General features: G+C 36.8%; 1 protein-coding gene across 7 annotated transcripts in view; it reads left to right on the top strand.

The window, feature by feature from the left end:
* The window catches only part of RIC8B (RIC8 guanine nucleotide exchange factor B), a 98,364-nt gene that overhangs the window by 28,515 nt on the left and 44,506 nt on the right, over positions 1-25,343 (top strand). For 6 of the 7 annotated variants that reach the window (XR_004914431.2, XM_036083148.2, XM_078076517.1 and 3 more), the window contains 2 exons: positions 6,997-7,605; positions 18,010-18,104. Coding sequence is in view for 6 of the 7 variants with exons in the window: in XM_036083148.2 (XP_035939041.1) it covers positions 6,997-7,605; positions 18,010-18,104 (704 nt within the window). In the remaining variant the exon portion in view is untranslated. Of the gene's footprint in view, positions 1-168; positions 189-6,996; positions 7,606-18,009; positions 18,105-25,343 lie in introns of those variants that run through there. The other variant, XM_078076518.1, reaches the window with a different exon arrangement.

A 25,343-nucleotide genomic window follows, 5' to 3' on the forward strand; every position in this document is an offset into this window, starting at 1 on the left:
GTAATAGTTCTGGGGTGATCGATCAGTTCTGGTTAGGTAGGTGGTGAGTGTGCTCCATAAATTTATTCAATTGCCCTGTTTCCTTCTAAGTTGTCAAGTTATGCTTCACCATCTGAGCATGTCCTAGCGTGAACTGGGCTACCACTTCCAGGTTCTGGGCTACAGAATGCGACAAGAAAATGGAGAAGGTATGCCCACTGTCTTAGAGACCCAAACCCGAAAATGGCATGCAACATATCCACATACGTTCCATTGGCAAGAGCTCAGTCATGTGGCCATGAAGAGCAGCTGAGGAATGTGGTATAGCTAGGCAGTCATGGGCTTTGCCACAGTTCTCTTACTGTATAAGAAGGGAAGAATGGATTTTGGTGGACAACCATCAGCTGTCAACACAATGCCCAGCAATTAAACTAAATCTTAGATAAGCATATTTGAGACATATTATTCCCTCATTACTCTGGGATCTGAGTTAGTTTTACTATTTTGGTTATAGAGTTGAAGAAAACTTATACAGTATAAAATGCATTCTCTGGAATAGTGCTTCTTAAATTACTTGTGGTGAAGGGCCAAGATTTTTTTTGTTTGTTTGTTTGTTAATTTTCCCCCTGATTTGTGGTAGACTAGTGCTTTCATAAAATACAATAAAAATGAAACATTGAAAGAAATAATCACATCCTTTGACGGTCACAGCAAAGTTGGATTACTATATATATTTCTAAATGCAAACTCAGTTTTTTATACCTATTTCAGTTTGTGTACCTATCTCAGCACAGTCTAGTAACAAACCATTTGTGAACTGGCACCAATCTGTAGAGACTTTTGAGTGGCATTTACCTTTTGGGTTGCCAGAGTATAGTAAATTATGATGCCTATATTTTAAGCAAAGACTTTTTTATGTATAAAACTTGACTTTTAGTTTTTTAATATTTTTAGAAATCACCTTTTAAAACTGTATGTAAATCATGATAGATCATTTGAATGCTCATATATGCTTTGTAGCATGTTCTGCTTATCTCATGGCTAAAGCCAAAGCTGATCTTAGTTTTACAGATTCATAGTGAAAAGCTTACCACTTTGTAGCTGGAAGAAGGTTACCTTAGAGAGTGTTCCAGTTTTAGTATATTTGCTGCCTAAGCAAACACTGCCTTAGAGAGTCTTAATGCATGGTATAGATGAAGAAAGAGGCCTAATAAAGTGTCATGCTCAAGATACAGTTAATAAATGAGAGACAGCTAATGGTACAATCATTGACTTAGAGTGGAGATCACACTGGAGTCAGATGATCTAGATTAAAGCCTGGCTTTCTGCTTCTTAGTTAAGTGTCCCTAGGCAATAATTTAGTAAGTATTTAGTGAGCATTTCTTAGATAGAAGGATATATATGAGAAGTTTTTTTGTAAACTGTACACCACATAAGCAAACAATATCACTGTAATTATTAAAATTATGAAACCACCCCTTCTGATGCTAGTAAGTCTACTCCTCTTTCTGAATTCTGCTGTATATAATTTTAGAGACTTATGAGAACAGAAGTCATTTAATAATGCATCAATTTTAAATTTTTTTTTAAGATTTCATTTATTTGAGAGAGAGCACAGAGGGAGAGGGAGAAGCAGACTCCCCACTGAGCAGGGAGCCTGACATGGGGTTCAGTCCCAGGACCCTGGGATCGTAGCCAAAGGTAGATGCTTAATGGACTGAGCCACCCAGGCACCCTAAAATTATTTTTATAAGTATTCTAGCAATGTGGCAAATGCTGATAATTAAATTAAAAATTAAAAAGTCAAAACAGAATGACATACATATGATGATTGTAACTGTGTTGAAGCAATATGCATACGTTACTGATGATCAGTAGATTGACTAAAAATAAATCCTTCTGTTTACTGCATATAAAATATACTAGCTAGTGTAATTATGAGTGTTTTTCTCCTTTCTTTAATATTTGGTGCATTTTACATTTTAAAGAACATATATATAGGGGCACCAGGGTGGCTCAGTCAGTTGAGCATCTGACTCTTGGTTTCAGCTCAGGTCATGACCTCAGGGTCATGGGATCAAGCCCTGAGTGGGCTCTGCACTCAGCAGGGAGTCTGCTTGAGATTCTCTCCCTCTGCCTCTCCCTCCTCACGCACGTGGATGTACATGTGCACTCTCTCTAAAATAAATAAATCTTTAAAAAAATAACACACACATATATATGTACGTATATGTGTGTGTATATATGTGTGTGTGTGTGTGTTAGTATATATATAAGTAATTGAAACTCTTCAGAAAAAAAGAACTTTATATGAAGACCAATGTAAGTTCTGCTGCTCATATAGAAAGACTTTTTTACCCAATGGGGAAAACCATCTTACTAGTCCAATCACAAAATAGCCTTTACTACTACTCTTTCCTTCTTAGAAAAAAGTGTCAAGACAACATTAATAGATATCTGCTAATTCTTTAGATTTGAAGAACTTAAATCTAGTCCATTTATATTTTAGGTGCTAATTTCTGTGCTAGTTGCTCTGCTGAGGGCTAAAAGGATTATGAAGAAGTAAAACATAATAATCACCATTTATAGAGTACTTACTACATCCCAGAGTCTATTTCACAATAGCCTTATGCGATATAGGTGATATTATTCCCAGTTTACAAATGGGAAAGTGAGGCTCAAAGAAGTTAAATAGCATGTCTGAATTACACAGTAACAAAACCTGGTGTTAAACCTAGCTCTTTCTGATTCAAAAGCCACTACAGTATATATTTTCTTGTGTCTTAAAAAAAAAGAACTTTCTGTCATTAGAGAGCTTTTAGTAGTAACAGGAAGAATGTGCTGAGCACCAAATGATTGCTACAAATTGTGGTTTGGGTATTCCTCGGAGAGGAAGAATGTTAGGGGCTGAAGTGGTTATAAAAATTTATATCAAAAGTGAATTTTAAGGTTAGCTTTGGAGAATGGTTAAAACGTGAATAGTCGAAGAGGGAGAGGAACTGATGCAAGTAGGGGGAGGCAGTAAGAAAGCAAAAGAGCTCAGTGTGAGATAATTTGGAAAGGAATATAGCTACAGAGGAGGGTTTGATAGGGGCATAGTATGAAAGGGAAACCTGAAAAAGCAGGTTGGAAGATCTTAAATGCTAAACTGTGGACTTTGAGGTGTTACCTTATAATAATATGTAAAACCTGTACTGAACACTTGCCACATGCCAGGCACTATTCTAAGGGCTATACATGTGGACGTCATTTAACTCTTAGAGTAAATGAGGCCCAGGGAGGCCAAGTTTGCCACAGTCTCACTGTCAGAAGATGGTAGAAGAGCCAAGGTTTGAATACAAAAAATTTAAATCCAGAACCTATGCCCTTAATCACAACACTGCTCTGGTTCTAGAGTCCATGGTAAGTTGAACAAACTTCAAGCCCAGGACCACTGACCTTAAACAAGTAGTATACTTCACCCCTGGAGTAGTTTTTAATATTTAAGATAAGAAAAGTAATGTGACCAGACAGTGACACCCCATTCCTATCCCTGCCGCCCTTACACATCTTCAGGACGGCCAAGAAGTTAAGGTATTTGTGCTAATGGCTTTCAACTCTGCCTACTTTTCTATGCTTATCTGGTCCATTGCTCTCAGTTAACCCCTACCCTCTAACATCCAAGTTATGTCAGTCCATTGTTAACCATACTTCAGTGGTTCTCAGAGTGTTGCTCCTGAATCATCAGCAGCAATTAGGAACTTGTTAAATGTCCCAATTCTGGAGCCTCACTCGAGACCTACTGAATCAGAAATTCTGGGGGTGAAGTGCAACAATGTGTTTTAACAATCTCTTTAGTGGATTATGATGCATGATGAAGTTTGAGAACCACTGCTATTGTAGACTCATGGGTTTCAGTTCAGGAGCAAACTAACCTTTTTTGGCAGTAGTAGTATTAACATTGGGGAACCATTTGGGATCTTACTCTTGAATTTATGCTGTTGGATTTGCAGTCTAACTTTATAGAAATAGCCATGGCTTGCTAAGCTAGTGAGCATTTTAAAAGGGCTTTTTCTCAGACTCTTTGATTCTTAGTAATTATACTTTGTAAGCATACCTAGACTTTGCTTTATGACTAGTTCATTACAGAGAACCAGACCACTAAGTGAAAGTGATTAAATCAGAAAATATTTCCATTAATTTTGATGGAAAAAATTGGGTTCCATGATAACTTTAGGTACCAAAATAATTTTCAGATTAAAATATATATCAGTTGGGGATGCCTGGGTGGCTCAGTTGGTTAGCGTCTGCCTTCAGCTCAGGTCATGATCCCAAGGTCCTGGGATCGAGCCCCACGTCAGGCTCCCTGCTAGGCAGGGAGCCTGCCTCTCCCTCTCCTCCCCACTCATGCTCTCTGTCACTATTTCTGTCTCTCTCTCTCTCTCTCAAATAAGTAAATAAAATCTTTAAAAATATATATATATGTCAGTTGAACAATGAAAACAAGTTTGTATAAATATTTTGGTGAAAGTAAATAAAAACAGTCTGTACCTAACATATAATGTAATGACAGTTTGTTGTACCTGCAAAAAGAGGAAGAGAAGACAGTAGAAAGGGGAGCAGTGGGCTCATTTCGGCTGCATACTGCAGGCAAGGAGGAGCTGTGGAAAGTGTTTGAAGAGAGGCGAGCATGTTTTAGGAAGAGTAAAATCAATTGAAAAAAAATAGTTACAGCACAGAAAAATACTCTTAGAGCAAAATAAAGGTGAAATACAAGAGTACCTTTGAAACACAGAAGTAGAGCACGCACTCAGCAGATGGAGAAAGTGTAAAGAATGCTCCTTCAGTGTTCTTGCCTGGTGTACATACGCAAAACAAAATTTTTCTGATTCATCCACATGTACATGATTTATTAATTTGCTCTTTATACTATTCTCTGACTTAAAATGATTATATTGAGTGAGGCAATGAGTGTGTCTATTAAGTATCACTTTTGTATTTTAGGTATGTCTTTGATTTTTTTTTTTTTTTGAGTTGTAATTGAAAAAAAAAGGCAGGGAGGAAAGAGTCATTATCCAAAAAGTGGTTTAATTTCAAATATATGTTAAAATTATAGCAAAAAGCTACCTAACGATTATTATGTGAGGCAGATCTATAAAAAGAAATGGCATGTTTAAGAACAATTATGATTGAAAACTGTGCTTTAAACTAGAACCCTTGTCTTTGGTTGGAAGTATAGATGAGGTAGTTTTTAGCTATAGATTGTACGGGCTCTCTAATCTCTTCCACGTAGCCTTCGTATGTCCGAGAGTTTCAATCCGTTTGATTGATAGCCTTGCCTATTCCTATTTGTATTCATGCTTTGCTCTTTTTCTTTCTCGAGTCTGAAGGTGGAGCAAGAAAGGACCCACATTGTCTGTATTTTATATTTTATTATTTATTATATTTTATTGTTGCTGTTGTTCTCTTTGGTTTAAAAAGGAAGGAGGTAAAGGTGTCTTTTTAATTCAATATGTAGCACTCCCAATTCACATATATGATATTTTATAATACCTACTTATTGCATGTTTCTTAACTTAAACAGCAATGTAGATGATTTCTCTCCTGAGTAAAGTTATGTGGGAGCAAAGGTTATCTGACTCCACCCCCAGGAATATGCTACATGGGAAGTAGTACATAGAATGTGGTTTTGTTTTTGTTTTTCTTGGATGTCAAAGATCAGACATTGGAGAAAGATTTCCCTGTTTTTTTATATTTCTATAATGGGCACATTATACTTAACCCACCCCCCAAACTTGTGTTCATTTTTTTTAAAAATGCTTTAACGATGATAATAAGACATTGAATGAAAGTCCCTTCTAGTTATCAGAGATGGCAGGGATAGAGTTGACATTGTTATAAAATGTTTTCAGCTTGTCAAGGTAATTTCCTTCCCCCCTTCATCTAGAGAACATAGTATAGCTGACCCTTAAACAATGTGGAAGTTAGGGGGGTGCCAGTCCCCGGCACAGTCAAAGAATCTGCGTGCAGTTTCTGACTCCCCTAAAACTTAACTACTCATAGCCTGCTGTTGACCAGAAGCCTTACCAATAACATAGTCAGTTAACACGTATTTTATATGTTCTATATTATTGTAGTCGTAGTTTTACAATAAAGTGAGCTAGAGAAAAGTGTTACTAAAAACATCACGAGGAAAACAAAATACATTTACAGTACTATACTGTATTTATCGAAAAAAATCCATGTGTAAGTGAACCCGAGCAGTTCAAACCCCTGTTGTTCAAGGGCCAACTGTACATTTAGAGTTGGCGCTTCATAGCTGTACAAGTAGGATGTACTGGGAAGGTACATGCAGCCTGGGATTCTTACCAAGATCATAATGCTTGACCCACAGATCGCTTCTTTTAAGAGTTAAGGTCTGATGATAGGTAAATACAAACTTTGTAAAATCTGATGTTAGTCCTAGTTGTTGCTGTTGTTTTTATAAAATGTAACAGGTACAGAAATGGTCAGCAATAGAATAGTTTATACCAGCTTGCTTCACATATAAGGTAGGAGCTTGAGAGATCCAGACCTGCAGTTTATGGACAAGAAAGCTGGACATGGAATATTGAAAGAATGATCAGTGGTTCTTAAATTTAGCAATGATAGAAGTAATTATATTTCAAAAAATGCAAGACAGATATGTACACTTTGGATCCATCAGCTGTGATTCAGACTAATTGCCTTTATCCTGCTATTATATGTAGTCTGATATTACAAATCTCTTGAGAACAAAGCTATGTAAGACCTGACTGATTCACTCTGGCCCAGTACAGCCTCTCTGGTCTTTAATTTCCGTATCTGTAAGTGAAAGAAGTGCAGCAAATATAAGGTCTCTTTCAGTTCTAATATTCTGTGGCTTAAAAAAAAAAAAAAAAAGTAAAAATCTTTTCTAGCCAGAATCTGACTGCTGTGACATACATTGGTAGAGAAGTATTCTGTTTTAAATCATTTAAGCCAAGTAATGATTTTTGCATACTCGTTCTTGTTTTTCAGAAACTCTGTGAAGGCATATTTAAAGTCCTTGTAAAGGACATCCCAACAACATGTCAAGTGTCCTGCCTGGAAGTTCTCCGCATTCTCTCCAGAGACAAAAAGGTTTTAGTTCCTGTAACAACCAAGGAAAATATGCAGATACTGCTGCGATTAGCCAAGCTAAATGAGTCGGATGATTCTTTGGAGAAGGTGTCAGAGTTCCCAGTTATTGTGGAGTCATTAAAATGTCTGTGTAACATAGTGTTCAACAGTCAGATGGCACAGCAGCTCAGCCTGGAACTTAACCTTGCTGCCAAGCTCTGTAACCTCCTGAGAAAGTGCAAGGACCGAAAGTTTATCAATGACATTAAGTGCTTTGACTTGCGCTTGCTCTTCCTCCTGTCACTTTTGCACACTGACATCAGGTCACAATTGCGCTATGAGCTCCAGGGACTACCGCTGCTAACCCAGATCTTGGAAAGTGCCTTTAGCATCAAGTGGACCGATGAATATGAATCGGCCATAGACCATAATGGACCTCCTCTCTCACCTCAGGAGACAGACTGTGCCATTGAGGCCCTCAAAGCTCTCTTCAATGTGACGGTAGACAGTTGGAAGGTGCATAAAGAGGTAAGGTTGAGAAGGATATTCTTATCTACCTATAATTTAATTGGTCTGGGGCCTCCCTAGAGCTGCCTGCAAGGGAGGAATGCTTGCTTTCCATTTGTGTAACACCAGAAAAATAGGATGAAGTTGGACTATTTCATTATTTTGTTTTTTATAGATTTTTAAATTTTTAATTCCAATTAGATTATTATTTTGTAAGGTGCCAAATATAGTTCCTTTTCCCAGTTATACTATCACCTGCCTTTTTTTTTCAAGTGCTTCTTTCAGGAACAAGGTTTAAATGATAAGATTTGAAGGGAAATAAAACAATACTGTTCATAAAGTTATAGGCATTTACAATGACTGCCATCTTAAAAGATAAGATAAATCAGGCCAGTTAAAATTGATCAATCAGAATTGATGTCTGCTCAGAAGAGCAAAAGATGCTATGTGTATCCCCTATCATCCCTAGAGTGTTATAGTATTAGATAACTATCAGAAATGTAGGACTACAACTGGATATCCATGCTTGTATACAGTCCTAGAAAATAAATACAATTATACCACAGTGTGGGAAACGTTTGTGGACTACGATCCTTTTCTGTGGCTTAGACCTTACAGCAGCCCAAAGTGAGGCAGATTTGATAGTTTATATCTAAGTACCCACAAGAACAATATGCTAAACAAGAAACTTAGTTTAAGGAAGGCAACAGTTGTAAGCAAAGTGGACATAAACTTTTTTCCTGGTTTCTAGAATCTTAACATTTCACATTTGTGCTCTTTCTTTAACCTTAAATGATGAGTGAAATTGAGCCCCTGCCTTCAAAAAAAAAAAAAAGAAAGAAACAAAGAAACAAAGTATTTTGGTGCCAGGGTAAATTATCTTTTCTGACAGCTGACTTGAGGACTTAGGCTAACATTTTGCTGTGTCCATTTGAAGCAGTGCTCACCATGAATACAGATCTGTTTTTGCCAGCAGCCTACTTTGAGAGGATTATCTCAGTGCAGTGCTATAGTGGGAGTATGCAGGCATCTGAGTTTTAAAGTGCAAATAGGTCTATATTTTGAAACCAAATATTTGAAAATCAGTCCTAACAGCTGTTTTAGATGACTGTAGTATGGTCAGTTTTTCCTGAGACTTGGCAGGAAAAGATGTGGAAAGCCCACATGCTCCATTTATGCTTTGAAACCAAATATTTGGAAGTATTTAAAATATTATGTCTCTATGCTTATTTGGTACCTTCTATGGTTATTTTTCTTACACTGTTTGTTTTGGTGTTTTTAAGTTCTCCATTTAGTTGCAAGAGCTCTTCTGAGACTGTTGGTTTGCCATTGTTGGAGCCCTTGTTATTTAAATTGTGCCCAAAATAGTAGTTCACACTGTTCACATTCCTGACCAAAAAGGTTTATTATAATTCAATGGCTACACATCAGTATATGTATGGAATGACATGTAACATATATCAGTAAATTGAGATTAGCCTTCATTAGTGTAATAGTGGGGCTGGAAGAAGCCTTAGAAGATGTTGAAGCAGCAGTTACTCATTCTGGATTATAGAAAGTTTATTCTCCAAAAGATACATGAGAAAGGATCAGTAGTCCCGAAGCAGGCATCTCTGCAGACCTAGGGCTTCTTGTAAGTTGTGGATCAATAGATAAAGCCATTATAAAATGTGCCCAGTTATTGTGACTCTGGGCTATTACTGACGTTATCAGAAATTTAAACAGTATTGAAAACAGGATCTTGCCAACCCATTTAGGCAAGAGTGTGGGAAAGGTTTTGTTGTTTTTTTGTTGTTGTTGTTTTGGTTTTTTTTTTTAAACCAATTGAGTCTCCGTGAGTCTCCAAATTCAAATTTTAGCAAACATTTGGTCAGTCATTCAGTCAGTCAATAAATATTTATAGCCAATTGCTAGGTATTATGCCGGCATTGTGTAATATGTTGGCAAATAATAGGCATAGTCTCTGCCTTCAGTTTTGTTGGTGAGACAGGTAATAAATAAGTAAACAAATATATAATTCAAATTGTGTTAAGTGCTAGGAGAGAAACAGTGCAATGATTGAGAATACTTAGCATAGTCAGGAAAGGTGTCTCCAAGATAGGATGACTGAGAATGATGGAACTGTTTGACAATTGGGGAGATGAACGTTTCTCAGAAATTGAACAGCATGTGAAAAGGCCCAGAAATCAGAGCATAGGGAGGTACCCACAACTTAGCATAAGGAAAATCTGTAATAAGGATGCAGAGAAACTTGCCAGTAAGAGCCCATTTACTTGGATTTTAATAACGCCTCGATTGTCAGATGAATGGCATCTTTCTCCAATTAAGCAAGCACCTAAAGAATTGTTAATACTTTAAAATACCAACTGAAATAAAGGGATATTGAAAACTTATTGTACAGAAGAATCCAACTTTAAAATTTAACTTTAAAAATAACTAGTATTATTTTCCTTATAATGAAAATATATGCTCATCATACATCTAAGGGAAAAAAGCATACAAGCAATAAAAAAGTGCAAATCACTGATAAACCCACCACTCAAAGATAAGCACTGTTTGCATTTGATGTATATCTTTCTAACCATTCTTCATTGTATAATATATGAATATAAACATATGTATAATTTCTTTTTTCAAAAATGCAGTCATTTTATAATCTTGATCTTTTTTTCCACAGTAAATGTTCTTGAAGAGTAGTGGTATTCAGAATGTTCCTTGAAGCCATAAAGTTCCTAGGAGTAGGATGAGTTCCAGGTTCCCCATCCTCACTTTCGAAAGAGCATCTTTGATTATTGCAGTTGCTGTTGTTTTTTTCTCTTTATATTAGGTCGTAAGTAGATATCATTTGGGGATAAAAAGAGTTCTGCAACCAAAAAATAATTTAACAGACAATTTATTCTCCTCTTTGTCAAAGGTTGATAAATCCGTATGAAGAAATACTCTTCATAAGTCATTTTATACTTAATAAGTATTTTTATACTTGAATATTCCCTCGTAAGGATCTATCAACCTTTAACAAATTCCTTATGTGTAGGCGTTTAGATTGTTTGCAGTTGTTTGCTGTTTTACCTGGTAATACAGTGAATTTTCTTATTGTAAAATTTTGTGGATAAATTCCTGAAATTGTTGGGCCAAAGGGTTTTTTAAAACTCTAAAGGTTTTTGATATGTATTGCCAAATTGCCCTTCAGAAGAAGAGCGCTAGTTTATACCTTTCTAGACCCTGGGCATTTCACCTTTAAAGATATTTATCTATTACACAGCTCAACTGTTACAGAAAATACAGATGTTTGGTTTTGGTTTTAACTGTTTTAGTAGGTATTTTTATCATTGTTCATTTACAATTCATCAAAAACAAAATTAATGACTAGGTTTTTCTTGAGGCTTAGCAGATTAGTGCCGTTTGTCCATTTTAGGTTCATGCCTCAGTGTTAAATTCCTGCCTGCCTACTGATACCATCAGCAGATTAATTTGGAGATTCCTTTCCATTCAGTAGGAAATGTAGCTGGCTTTATTTCTACATGGTGTCCTTCTGTCTCCCTCACTTCCTCCTTCCCTCCCTGTCTCATTCTCTCCCTTTCCTATAAAGGTAGTTTAATGTTTAAGACAAAGGCTCCTTTAGCAGGACCTAAAGTCAGTTCTAGAAAAATTAACTGAAATGGCCTTGTCTTCCTCCTGCTTTAACACCTTGCTAAATCTCTTTGTTGATGGAGGAAAGCATGTTATTGTAGAGATCCCTTACTTAGCACACATTCCCTTCTGCAGTGCTTCCCAGGTTATCAGTGCAATGTAACGAGAAGACACAAGGACCAACAGACATGGTAGAGCCAGACAACCAAGTGCAAACAGAGAAGTAAATACAAGTATCTGAGTAGTCAAAAGGTGCATTTGAGTCAGATAAAACAGTGAATGTCCATAGGAGTTAATTGGGAATGTCAACATTGTAACAGAAGAGGTTAGTGCCATGGTTATTTTAGAGACTTTAAAGGAAATGTGGGAAAAGGACATGATATTAATTAAATAAAAATAAACTTCAAGCTGTGCCATATTTTTTTGCTGAATCGTCTTTTCAGTAAACATTGAGTGCCCAGTATGTGCCAAGTTCTACATTAAGCATACAAGATACAAGATGATGAAAGCATCACTGCCCTCAAAGAACTAACAGTCTGATAGGAAAATCAGACATATGAACACAGATGGATATACAACTGTTTGTTACATTGCTGTTCTTCTCTGTATTTTCTACATGTTTAAAAATAAGAAAGTCACCTCAGTAATGCATAGATGCTTCAAATATCATATGTTCTAGATCTTTGGGGTATGTCTGATCTTACTGGCATAGTCTTTCTGCTAAGCAACATAACCCAGGACGGAGTAAACATTCAATAAATATTTGTTTAATGAAAAATAAAGTGTGATATACAGAAATATATAGGAGAAAAAGCCCAAGGTTAGCGGGGAAGAAGGAAAAGTTTATGATACCTTTTAAAATGTCAAAGCTATTGGGGCACCTGGGTGGCTAAGTTAGTTAAGCATCTGCCTTTGGCTTAGGTCATAATCTCAGGGTCCTGGGATCGAGCCCCACATCAGGCTCCCCACTCAGTGTGGAGTCTGCTTCTCCCTCTCCCTCTGCTCCTGCCCCCACTCATACTTTTTCTCTCTCAAATAAATAAAACCTTTTAAAAATGTCAAAGCTATTAAAAAGTTCTCTAGAAGCCTAAAACATTCAATAACATTGTTTACAGCAGCAGATTTCTAGTCTTTCTAGAGTTACAGCGCTTTATTTTATAACATTTATATCTTCCCTTATAAATTAATTTTAAAAAAAAGCATTTATTAGTCTGTGCCCAGCATGATGTTCGATGAAAAAGATGCATAGGTAAAATACATTATCTTTGCCTGTAAGGAGACAGGGAGATTTTTGAACATAGACAATTTGGTAGGACAAATAACCATGGTAGGGGTAAGCAAAAGGAATAGGGTGAAACAGGGTCAAATGCTACCTGAGATATAGCTGTATTTCTAGGTAAGTATGCGTATACTTGTGTGCATGTGTGTGTGTGTCTGTGTCTGAGTATCTTTCACTTTTTATAGAATTGAAATCAAATTTTCATAGGACAAGTTTCCTAAACCTTCTTGAAGAAATTAGAACTACCCTGGGATAACAAGACCAGATTAGGACTCATTGGTGTGCAGTATTCTCCCTTCAGACTTTCTCAGGCATGGATTAGATCAGCTGACACTTTGAAAAGATGTGAGGAAATTGACACCTTTACTAAACAAAAGTGAAATCTTCCACAGTTTGCACAGGAGAGAAAAAGCAGCAGGACAGTAGTAGAATTTATAATTAAGAAGTAAGGGCTATATAAAGAGATCCCAAAGAATCTCCTGAGTTTTTATCTCCCTTTTAATTGAGTGTTATCTTATTTTGATTTCCACCTATCACAGCAAGCCTGTTTGCCTTCTCTCTTCCTCCTCCTTTCATCCCTGGTGACTTTTTTTCTTCTCAACCTGTGGAGATAATGATTTCAGAGGAGAGAATATTGATATCTTAAAGATATGACTTAAGAGGAGAGAATATAGATATCTTAAAGATATCAAAACTAAGATGAAGCAAGTAAATTATAGTTACATAAACTGTATTTGTATAATATTTTATAAAGAACAATTGTATTTAATCTTTCCAGCATCCTTGTGACACAGAAGCATTAACCCCTTTTGAGAAATGAAGACATGAAAGATCAGAGAGTTTAAATTACTCATGGAAAGTCAGACAGCAGAATAGCCAATACTAGAAAATAGTATCCACTCTAACCTTTGTTAAAGAAGACTTCTTAAATGGTAGCACTTGTTCAAAAATTTTGACTGAGACAGACTAATGGAATAGAATAAAGAGTCTAGAAATAAACCTACACATATATAGTCAACTGATTCATGACACAGGTAATGTTGAAGTGCAATGGGGAAAAAGTGGACCTTTTAATCAATTGTATGGCCGTATGGAAGAAAAATGAATTTGAATCCCTACCTTATGCCATACACAAAAAATTAATTTGAGATCGATAAGGACCTAAATATGAAAGGTAAAATAATAAAGCTTTTAGAAGGAAACAGATTATCTTCATGACCTTATCTATCAAACATTTCTTAAGTAGGCAAAGATTTCTAAAACAGGACAAAATAAAAATCAAATCTCAAAGAAAAAGTTGACAAATCGGTCTTCATTAAAATGAACTCATCAAGAGAAGAAAGTGAAAAAGCAGGCCACCAAATTGGAGAAGATATTTGCAACACATCTACAAATAAAGGACTCTATCCAGAATATATTAAAAAGTCCTACAAATCCGTACAAATAAAGTCAGTCAACCCAGTAAAAAATCAGCAAAAGGCTTGAACAGGCACTTCACAAAAGAGGTATCCAAATGACCAGTAGTCATATAAAACTTCATTAGTCATCAGGAAAATGCATAATAAAACCATGAGACCACTGCACACCCACAAGAATGACTAAATTTTAAAACTCTGACAATACCAAATGTTGACACAACTGTAGAGCAACTAGTGGGAGTGTAAATTGGTATAAACACTTTGAAACACTATTTGGCAGTATATTCTAAAGCTTGACACAGCAGATAAGATGTAAGAAAGTGTATTCACAGCAGTACTCTTCAATATAGCCCCAAACTGGAAGCAATCCAAGTGTCCATCAAGAGTAGGATAGATAAGTAAATTGTAATATATTCACTGTATTCAGCAATGCTTTCTTAACCTAACTGTGGTGAAGGACCAGATTTTTTTGCCCTAGCTATCAGAATAAAACTCTTGTATAATACAATATTACACACAACCTCAAACTGGAAAAGTCTCTAAATGCTCATGCACACTTTTTGCACAGGTGGAGCTGTAGATCAGTGGCAAATGGTATGGACCAACCCTGGTCCACAGACTGCACCTTGGATAGCACTGTTCTCAAGTGATGAAAAAGAACATCTCAAGTGATGAAAATGTGTAGACTAGCTACACATAACAACCTGGATGAATCTCACAACCAGACACAGAAGAGCCTATATTTTATGATTTCATTCAAGCAAAGTTCAATGACAACAAAAATCACTAACCTGTGATGTTCGAAACTAGAATTACCCTTGAGGAGCAGGAGATTGTCATTCGAAGAGGCCATGAGGGGAATTCTGGAGTTCTTGATCTTGACATTGGATCATTTTTGTGCTGGTTATATGAATGTGCTCATTTGTGAAAATTTATCTAGCTGCCCACTGATGACAGGGTCTCTTTTTTATTTTACTTATAATTTACATTAAAAATTATTGAACACCAGGGCACCTGGGTGGATGTCAGTTGAGCGTTGGACTCTTGGTTTCGGTCTGGTCATGACTCAGGACTGTGGGTCTGAGCCCCACATGGGCTCCACACTGGGTGTGGAACCTACTTGGGATTCTCTTTCTCCCTCTCCCTCTACCTCTCTCTCTCTCTCTCCCCTCTCTCTCTCTCCCTCTCTAAATTAAACAAATAAATGAATAATTATTGAACACCTATTAAACACATGCACTCTAAACTTCTGAAGGTACTAGATTAGTGGAGAAAGCAATGGAAATGCAAGTATACACACAAATGTGGCATTACAAATTATGATTTTATGAAAGGAATCATAACAAGATATAGTGATAGAAAATAATGAAGGACGAAACCTACTTAGATTAGGTGGACGAGGAAGGGGCTTCTCTGATGAAATATTTTAGCTGAGGCCTGGGAAAGGAAAAGGAATTGGTGATGCCAAGAGTGGAGGAAACAATCCACAGATTTCAGCAGTTGTTTTGGGTAGAGGAATAAAGATAATTTAATGGATTTATGGTAAAAGAGGGCATTGCAGACATAGGTATGACTTGGGAATTGGTGTTACAAATTTGGGACAGGAAGAAATGGGAGGGAAAGAAGTAGGATTTTGGTTTACAGTTGCAAGTAAAAAGACCAAAATGGATAGTTTTCCAAGAAGCTTGTCAACGTCAGCACGAGAAGAGAATAATTGTGGTATCTAGAGTAAAGGAAAATCTAGTTTTTGTTTTTGTTTTGAGAGAGAGCGTGCATGAGCAAAGTGTGTGCGGTGGGAAGGGGCAGAGAGGGGGAGAGAGAGAATCCCAAACAGACTCCTCACTCAGCACAGAACCCGATGCAGGGCTCGGTCTCACGACCCTGAGATCATGACTTGAGCCAAAATCAAGAGTCATACACTTAACTGACTGACCCACCCAGGCACCTCAGGAAAATCTAGTTTAAAAGGAAGTGCATTCCCACTTAATTTTCAGACCCAAGCAAAATCTGATCTTATTAAGAGTTAAGAAATGGAAGGAGTACCTGGGTGGCACAGGCAGTTGGGCGTTGGACTCTTGGTTTTGACTAGGGTTATGATTGTGAGGTCATGGGATTGGGCCCTACTTCGGGTTCTGGCTGGGTGCGGAGTCTGGGTTTCTCTCTCCCTCTCCTTCTGCCCCTCCCCATTGCTCATACTTGCTCACCCTCTTTCTAAAATAAATGGATAAATCTTTAAAAAAATAAAAGAAGTTAAATGGAAGAATTTCACATGCGTTTCAGTGTGCTTCATGTAGTTTGGGGTAAGTAAAAGTATATTTACATATTAGAGAATTTTGTTTCAGGCATTTGAAAATGGATGGCGAACGGGACAGCGTCCATATCAACCCTACCAGTCTTCGTGTCTCTGGCATTCCACTGATTCTCTTCCCCTTTTCTCTCTTCCTTCCCCAACACACGATTATTTCATTATCACTCATTTCAGCTCTATCTTCTGTTTCCTTTCTCCCTCATCATTCCCCCTCACCTTCAAATGTTCCATTGCAAGTGCTGAGCACTTCCTTATATGTCATCCTCTTTAATTCTTTTATAACCCTAACAGTCACATGTGTGGAGATGCATGTGGGGAAACTTTGGCTCAGAGAAGCTATATGACTTGTCTGGGGTTACAACTTAGACTCCAGACTCCAAGTGCAGAGCTTTTTCCATTATGCCATACTGAGGCCTTCATCTCTTCCAAATAAACATATAATAGTTTTATGCTTAAAATACTGTCCTCTGCATTATGAGTAATGAAATTGTGCTCTATTGTTTGTTAGATTTTATAAGACACATCGTCTCACATCTTATATATGAATATAAGAACGTATATCAATATATGTATAATATGTGAGTATATTTCACTGTACATAGACTTGAGATAAATACATACTAAAGTTTTTTTATTTTTATTTTTTTAAGGATTTTATTTATTTATTTGACAAAGGGAGACCCAGCGAGAGCAGGAACACAAGCAGGGGGAGTGGGAGAGGGAGAAGCAGGCTCCCCGCGGAGCAGGGAGCCCGATGTGGGGCTCGATCCCAGGACCCTGGGATCATGACCTGAGCCAAAGGCAGACGCTTAACCGACTGAGCCACCCAGGCGCCCCAAGTTTTTTAATTTTTTATAAAGTTTTTTTAATTTTTAAATAGTTTTTGAAGTAATTGGTGACTTCCTGAAGTGTAGCATGCGCAGGATCTCTATTATAATTATCACTCATTTTATCTGTCTTCTTATTACTAAAAATCTGGAAGAAGAGAGAGATGACCTTGATGCAGGTGATTAAAGAAATTATAGTGGCCCAAGAGCTCACTAAAAAAGAGGAGGTAAACTAAGTGATTATTCATAACTTAGCTTATTTCCTACTGCTTGCCTTTTTCCCTCTGACTCTCTATGTGTCTTTAATACCAATGAGTGAGTAAACATTGGAGAAAATAGGAGATTAAACTCAGATCACTTGTTTTTCATCACTTGCCAGTAATTCTGGGGGAATTAGCAAGATTTGGGGGAGCTAGGAGATTAAGAAGACTCATTAAAATGAAGTTGATTATATATTTTAATTTATTGCTTTTGAAAATTAAGAAATGAGGCATTAAGGATGTACAACCCACTCCTAAAATATCTGATAGCATTACATCTATTTGAACTTTTATAGCAATTAGTAGACTGGAACAGTATACTATCAAAAGAATCTAGGCTTTCTGGAAATGGCAAAGCATTAGGTGAATTGAATCTTAAGGTAAAACAGAGTGGGAAATGCATGGATGTTGATCATGCATCTCTTTGCCTGACACGTCCTGAGGGAGTGGCTAGATCAGCACCTTCTGGTTTCAGCCATTTCTGGAGGTGGTTGTAGCTCTTCATATGAGATAGTAACCATTCACTTAGTATTGAGAACTTTTTCTACAATATCCTGACTTCTATCACGTATGGTATAAGAATGACTGTTTAGGGGGGACAGGTGGGCCATAAGATGACTCCCAGGATGTAGTGATATACCAAACTCCTTCATTAAGGCATTCAATCCCCAATTTTTCCTCTTGTCTTTTTTATTTGCTGTAGAGTGATTCTCATCAGTTCCGTGTCATGGCAGCTGTCCTTCGCCATTGTTTACTAATCGTAGGTCCAACTGAAGACAAAACAGAAGAGCTGCACAGGTAGGTAACCTCTGTTGGTAGCTTAACGAAGGACATCGTCGATTCTTGTTGTTTTTATGCACCTAATTTTAGTTGTTATAAGCACAATAAAGTGAAACTATTACAGTGAATCAGGTAACTGGTGAGAAATCATTACTGATAAGAAATTTTCATTCTATCCCCTTTGACTTTGTTAAATTGAGTCCCAACAAAAGAAGGGAATTTGGCATTTGTTGCATTCAACAATAAAACCCAGACTAACAATAATAATAGCACAATTCAGCAGTTACTGAGTACTATGTGTGACATGATGCTAAATGCTTTATAAAGATTAACTTACTTTAATCAGCACACTCACCTTATGAGGTGTAGGTACTGCTATTTTTCCCTTTTGATAGGTGATGAAAGTGGGGCGTAGAAAAATGAAGCAATTTCTTTGAGATCACACAGCCTAGTAAGTGACAGGGCTTGGATTTGAACCCTGCTTTTCATTACTACGCTCAAACTAATAGTCTCACTGATTTCACTGTAAGAGTATTTACCAAAAGTATACTGTAAGCAATATGTATTAATTAAATTTTTAAAACTTATTATAAAAATTGGTTCACAGTCTCAAGTATTAATATTTAAAAAATAGTTCAAGTGTTGTGACTTGCCTTTTGGAACTCTTGATGGACTACTGCTAAAATGTGTCATTCTGTGAGAACTGAGTTCATGCATTTTTCTAGTTCTCTGTCTATTCTAGATCAGGCTTGCAATTACAACACTTCTGACTTTAACATAAGACTGCTTATGGTGCTTTACTCTTTTAAAATACAAGTGGTATTTTCTTTTAAAGATTTTATTTATTTATTTGAGAGAGACAGCGAGCATGAGCAGGTGGAGGGGCAGTGGGAGAGGGAGAAGCAGACTCCCCACTGAGCAGGGAGCCTAACTCACTGGGCTCAATCCCAGGGTCCTGGGATCATGACCCATGAGCCAATAGGGGATGCTTAACTGAGTGAGCCACCCAGGCACCCCAAATACAAATGGCATTTTAAACAATTCAAATAATTCAAATCTGCAAACAATTAACTTTGGCATTAACTCTGCTTTACAAATAAAATTGGATTCTTCTTAATAGTAGAAGGCACCTTTTGAGCATTTACAATATTCTGGTTTTCAAAATATGGCTTAAATAAAACTTCATAGAAACACAACCAGAGTGTAAAAATGAAATATAACCTTGTTATTTTTCAATCAAATCCTTATTATTTTAGTTATGATCAGCAATTTATTATTTGATATTACACAGAGTTTGTTGATAGGTTATCTTTATGTACTCTGCCCTGCAAACATTAAAAAGATTATTTTCTTCACAATTAAAAAGTGTGATTTTTTTCTTCATCTATAGATCAAAATTTCCTTTAATTTTCTTGAGACTGAGCCTTTAAAAAATAATCAGATTAAGTGTAATAAATCATAGCCTCTAAAAAGACTTAAACATTTTGACTCACTATAATTTTTTTTACAAATACAGATGCCAAAGCTTTTTAAAAAAATGGATTTATAATAAGCCCAGCAGTAAATTGACAGCTTTTTTTTTGGAAATCAGATATCATAAGTTAAATCGCATTCATACAAGAATGTGAGGAGAAAGTGTTTTGGGAATTGTTAACACTAGTTACAAAAAACGTTGCTAAGGATTTCTCTGATAAATTTAATATTTTAACACAGCACCCAGTATTTATCAAAAAAGAATAAGAAGAGAGGTTTTAAAAAACAGATTTTTTAAAAAGTAATCAGATTTCTTTGTTTTCCTTCTGATAATATTTGCTTTAAAATATTCTTAAATAAATTTTAAAGATATTTTTCTTTAAATTTGCTTTTATCTTAAAAATTGCTCTGATAAAATATCTATTCGCTACACTGTAAATAAGAAGGGATATCCCTAGAGCCACAAACAGGACATAGAAGTATATCTCAAAGGCTTTCCTAGGAGATTGAGGTTGCTGCTGACTTGACAGTTTATCTGGAATGGCCCTGCATGTCCCTTTAATCAGAATTAAAGTGATTAGTACCGTTTGAGTAGTGACTCTAGGCTAAGCCATTTAAATACAGAGAAAACTGCATTAACCTCAGAGGGCTATATTAGGAAACTTACTAGGATTGTAATACCCACTAAATTCTGCATATTTATAGTGGCCCTGAAAATCATGTGTGTTTAAGGCAAAGTTAAAAAAATCAGAATATTTTCAAAGTAACATTTTGTTCCATTTTTTTAAAAGTTATTTTCTGAGTTTGTTTTTTTCTTTTTGACACTTTAAGGAAAAATGTAATGAAATAGGCAAACCTAGATAGTGTATGATTATGCCTTGTCATTAAACTCAAAGAGTTGTAGCAGTGAGTAAATGAGAAATTAACAAAGCACTCTGTCCCTGGCACTGAGGAAGCACTCACCAAGTGCGTGAGCTGCTGTCGCCTCTGCCATCACACTGCTGCCACCGCCACTTCTGTTACTATTATTACAATAAGCACACTGGCTTTTAGATCCAATACGGAGTTCCAGATCTCTTTTTAAAAGTTGTGTTTGATTTTGATATTTTGTTAGGAACTTATTTCTAAGTATATCCTGTGATCATGTAGAGAAATCTATTTTCCATTCATCTAAGTTTTTCTCAAGCCACATATGTTCTATGACACATGCATGGCAGGAGTCGACTAGGCTCCTGTGAGTGAGTAGAAACATGGCTTGGCAGCAGCTTTTTCTGATGTGCTGTCTCTGTAAAACAGTGTCCTTTTTTTCCCCACCCCCAGAGCAATCAAGAGGACACGACATAGAGATAAAATGAGTTAGCTCGCATAGACGGCTGACCTTAACCTTTATTTCCTCTAATCCGCATCTTAGATAGTTTTTAAAATCTACTTATTTCATTTCCTTTTGTTTATAATTAAAGTAACAAGTAAATTGTTGGTTTGAGCCATCTTTTTTGATACATTAAAGGACGTCCTAATTCTGTTCATCTCTGCTATCTTCCTGAAAGTATTTTCAGCCCTCTTGTCCATAATCAGTAAGTTTATGCATAAACAGCCAAAAACAGTTGAATGTAGATGTGGTTGTGGTTTTGTTTTATTTTAGAGAGAAGGGGGGAAATGGAAATGGCCTAAACGCTAGAGAGGTAAGGAGAGGAGAGGGAAGGACCAGATCTGATTTAATTTATTTTAGGCTCTCAATCTACTTTCTTTCACTGAGCATATTGGCATCTACAGAACGCTTTCTTTTTTTTTTTCTGCACTCAAAGAGCCCATGTGTCTTTAAAAAGTACTTACCTCCCTGCCTTTTTTGTTGTTTCTTTGCTTAAACTAATTTATTTTATCTTGTCTACTGAAGGAGACAATTTAGTACCTAATGATACCTCATTACAATCCTAGGCAATGTCTTTTTTTCCAGCTTTATTGAGATACGGTGGACGTATAACACTGTTTCAGTTTAAGGTGTACAATGGCATTGATTTGATAGATTTACATATTGCAAAATGATTACCACCACAGCATTAGCTAGGTACAATGTCTTACACATGGCCAACTTTTAATTAATGTTTGAAAATTGAGGGGAGAGGAGATTGGGGGAATGGGTAAAATAGGTGAAGGGGATTAAGAGGTACAAACTTGCAGTTATAAAATAAATAAATCACAGGGATGAAAAGTACAGCATAGGGAATAAAGTCAATAATATTGTAATAATGTTGTTTAGTGACAGGTGGTAACTACACTTAAGGTGGTGAACATTGAGTTTGAGTAATGTATAGAATTGTCGAATCACTATGTTGTACACCTGAAATTAATATAACATTGTATGTGAACTATACTTCAATAAAAAAAAATTTTTTTGTAGAAGTTTGAAAATTGGATGATTTCATTTTGGCTTCTACTTATTAACTGAGCACTTACTCTATGTTAGGCACTATGTGGAGCTCAAGAACAACAAAGATGAATACAGTATAATCTGTGTTCTCCAGGGCTCACCAGCTAGGGGGTAAAACAGACATGTAAGTAAATAAGTGCAGTTATGTTGATGAGGGTTGTGTAGGACACAGACAAGCTTATGTAGGTATATAGAAAACAAGAGAGTTTACTTTGGAGAGATCGGAGAAGGGGGGTCTTATTTTATTTTTTTGTTATCATTAAAGCTCCTAGCTCTTTTTTTTTTTTTTTTAACTTTATTATGTTATGTTAGTCACCATACAATACATCATTAGTTTTTGATGTGGTGATCCACGATCCATTGTTTTCATATAACACCCAGTGCTCCATACAGTACGTGCCCTCCTTAATACTCATCACCGGGCTAACCAATCCCCCCTCCCCCCTCCCCTCTAAAACCCTGTTTGTTTCTCAGAGTCCATAGTCTCTCATGGTTCATCTCTCCCTCCAATTCCCCCCCCACCTCATTTTTCCCTTCCTTCTCTTAGTGTCCTCCATGCTATTCCTTATGTTCCACAAATAAGTGAAACCATATGATAATTGACTTTCTCCGCTTGACTTATTTCACTTAGCATAATCTCCTCCAGTCCCATCCATGTTGATGTAGAAGTTGGGTATTCATCCTTTCTGATGGCTGAGTAATATTCCATTGTATATATGGACCACATCTTCTTTATCCATTCATCTGTTGAAGGGCATCTCGGCTCTTTCCACAGTTTGGCTATTACGGACATTGCTGCTATGAACATTGGGGTGCATATGGCCCTTCTTTTCACTACATCTGTGTCTTTGGGGTAAATACCCAGGAGTGCAATTGCTGGGTCATAGGGTAGCTCTATTTTTAAATTTTTGAGGAACCTCCACACTGTTTTCCAAAGTGGCTGTACCAACTTGCATTCCCACCAACAGTGTAAGAGGGTTCCCCTTTCTCCACAACCTCTCCAACATTTGTTGTTTCTTTCCCTGTCCATTTTTGCCATTCTAACTGATGCAAGGTGGTATCTTAATGTGGTTTTGATTTGAATTTCCCTGATGGCTAATGATGATGAACATTTTTTCATGTGTCTGTTAGCCATTTGTATGTCTTTTTCAGAGAAGTGTCTTTTCATATCTTCTGCCCACTTTTTGACTTGATTATTTGTTTTTTGGGTGTTGAGTTTGAGAAGTTCTTTGTAGATCTTGGATACCAGCCCTTTATCTGTAGTCTCATTTGCAAAGATCTTCTCCCATTCTGTGGGTTGCCTCTTTGTTTTGTTGACTGTTTTCTTTGCTGTGCAGAAGCTTTTTATCTTGATGAAGTCCCAAAAGTTCATTTTTGCTTTTGTTTCACTAGCTTTTGGAGATGTATCTTGAAAGAAGTTGCTGTGGCTGATGTCAAAGAGGTTCCTGCCTATGTTCTCCTTTAGGATTTTGATGGATTCCTGTCTCACATTGAGGTCTTTCATCCACTTTGAGTTTATCTTTGTGAATGGTGTTAGAGAATGGTCGAGTTTCATTCTTCTGCATGTGGCTGTCCAATTTTCCCAGCACCATTTATTGAAGAGACTGTCTTTCTTCCATTGCATGTTTTTTCCTGCTTTGTCAAAGATTGTTTGACCATAGAGTTGAGGGTCCATATCTGGGTTCTCTATTCTGTTCCATTGGTCTATATGTCTGTTTTTGTGCCAGTACCATGCTGTCTTGGTGATCACAGCTTTGTAATATAGCTTGAAATCGGGCAACATGATGCCCCCAGCTTTGTTTTTCTTTTTCAACATTTCCTTGGCGATTCGGGGTCTTTTCTGATTCCATACAAATTTTAGGATTGTTTGTTCCAGCACTTTGAAAAATGTCATTGGAATTTTGATTGGGATGGCATTGAAGATATAGATTGCTCTGGGTAACATAGACATTTTAACAATGTTTATTCTTCCGATCCATGAGCATGGAATATTTTTCCATCTTTTTGTGTCTTCTTCAATTTCTTTCATGAGTGTTTTGTAGTTCCTACAGTATAGATCCTTTACCTCTTTGGTTAGGTTTATTCCGAGGTATCTCATGGTTTTTGGTGCTATTGTAAATGGAATCGTTTCTCTAATTTCTCTTTCTACAGTTGCGTTGTTAGTGTATAAGAAAGCAACTGATTTCTGTGCATTGATTTTGTATCCTGCCACATAACTGAATTGCTGTATGAGTTCTAGTAATTTGGGGGTGGAGTCTTTTGGGTTTTCCACATAAAGTATCGTGTCGTCTGTGAAAAGAGAGAGTTTGACTTCTTCTTTGCCAATTTGAATACCTTTTATTTCTTTTTGTTGTCTGATTGCTGTTGCTAGGACTTCTAGTACTATGTTGAACAATAGTGGCGAGAGTGGGCATCCTTGACGTGTTCCTGATCTTAAGGGAAAGGCTCTCAGCTTTTCCCCATTGAGGATGATATTCGCTGTGGGTTTTTCATGGATGAATTTTATGAACTTGAGGAATGTTCCCTCTATCCCTATACTCTGAAGAGTTTTAATCAGGAAAGGATGTTGTATTTTGTCAAATAAAGCTCCTAGCTCTTTAACCTGATTCTTACTGTGAATAACAGTTATCTAGGTGAAGAGATAATTTTTGAACTATCACTGAGCACCATGCTAGGTGCTTGAAGGGCTCCACAGTGCATACTCTGGAGGAACATAAAGTCTAAATGAGGAGACAAGACATAAATATTATGAAAAGTTAAAAAATAATTCAAGGCCATAATCGAAGAGCTATCACAAGATAGTTTTTGAGTAGTTTCCCAGTGAATTAATTGTCCAAATAATAATTGCTAATAGAATTTAAAGGACTAGCTCCCTATGGTGTAACATGAGGAGGAAAGTCTTCCTTACTCATACTATACTTGTTCTCCATCCTCATCCAGACCTCTGGTCTCCTGGTGATTGCTGTTTCTCCTACCTATGAGCCCCCTATGGGTTTACTTTCTTCCCTCCCTATTCTAAAGCATTGGTTCATCATTTCAACCTAATCTGTACGCCCTCATTGTCATGTCCTGCCAGTCTTGAAGCACCCAACCCCAGAACCCGCAGGCCACCTTCTTTCTCCACTTCTGAACTCAGGCGGCTCAGTCCTGTGGGACAGTTTTACCTAACCCAACAGTTTGGTCCATCCTTTCCCCTGCATGCAGAGTTGTTTCTCAAAAAGCAGATCTCTGCTTAGAATCCTCTATGGCTCCCCTCTGTCTTTATGTTTAAGAGCAAGCTTGTATTGTCGTTTTGCATTTATTAATAATCTGCAGCCTTATCGGGGAAATCTGTGTTTCCCTGGCTTCTGCACCTT

The sequence above is a fragment of the Halichoerus grypus genome, chromosome 6 (assembly GCF_964656455.1).
Source record: "Halichoerus grypus chromosome 6, mHalGry1.hap1.1, whole genome shotgun sequence".
Lineage (NCBI taxonomy): Eukaryota > Metazoa > Chordata > Mammalia > Carnivora > Phocidae > Halichoerus > Halichoerus grypus.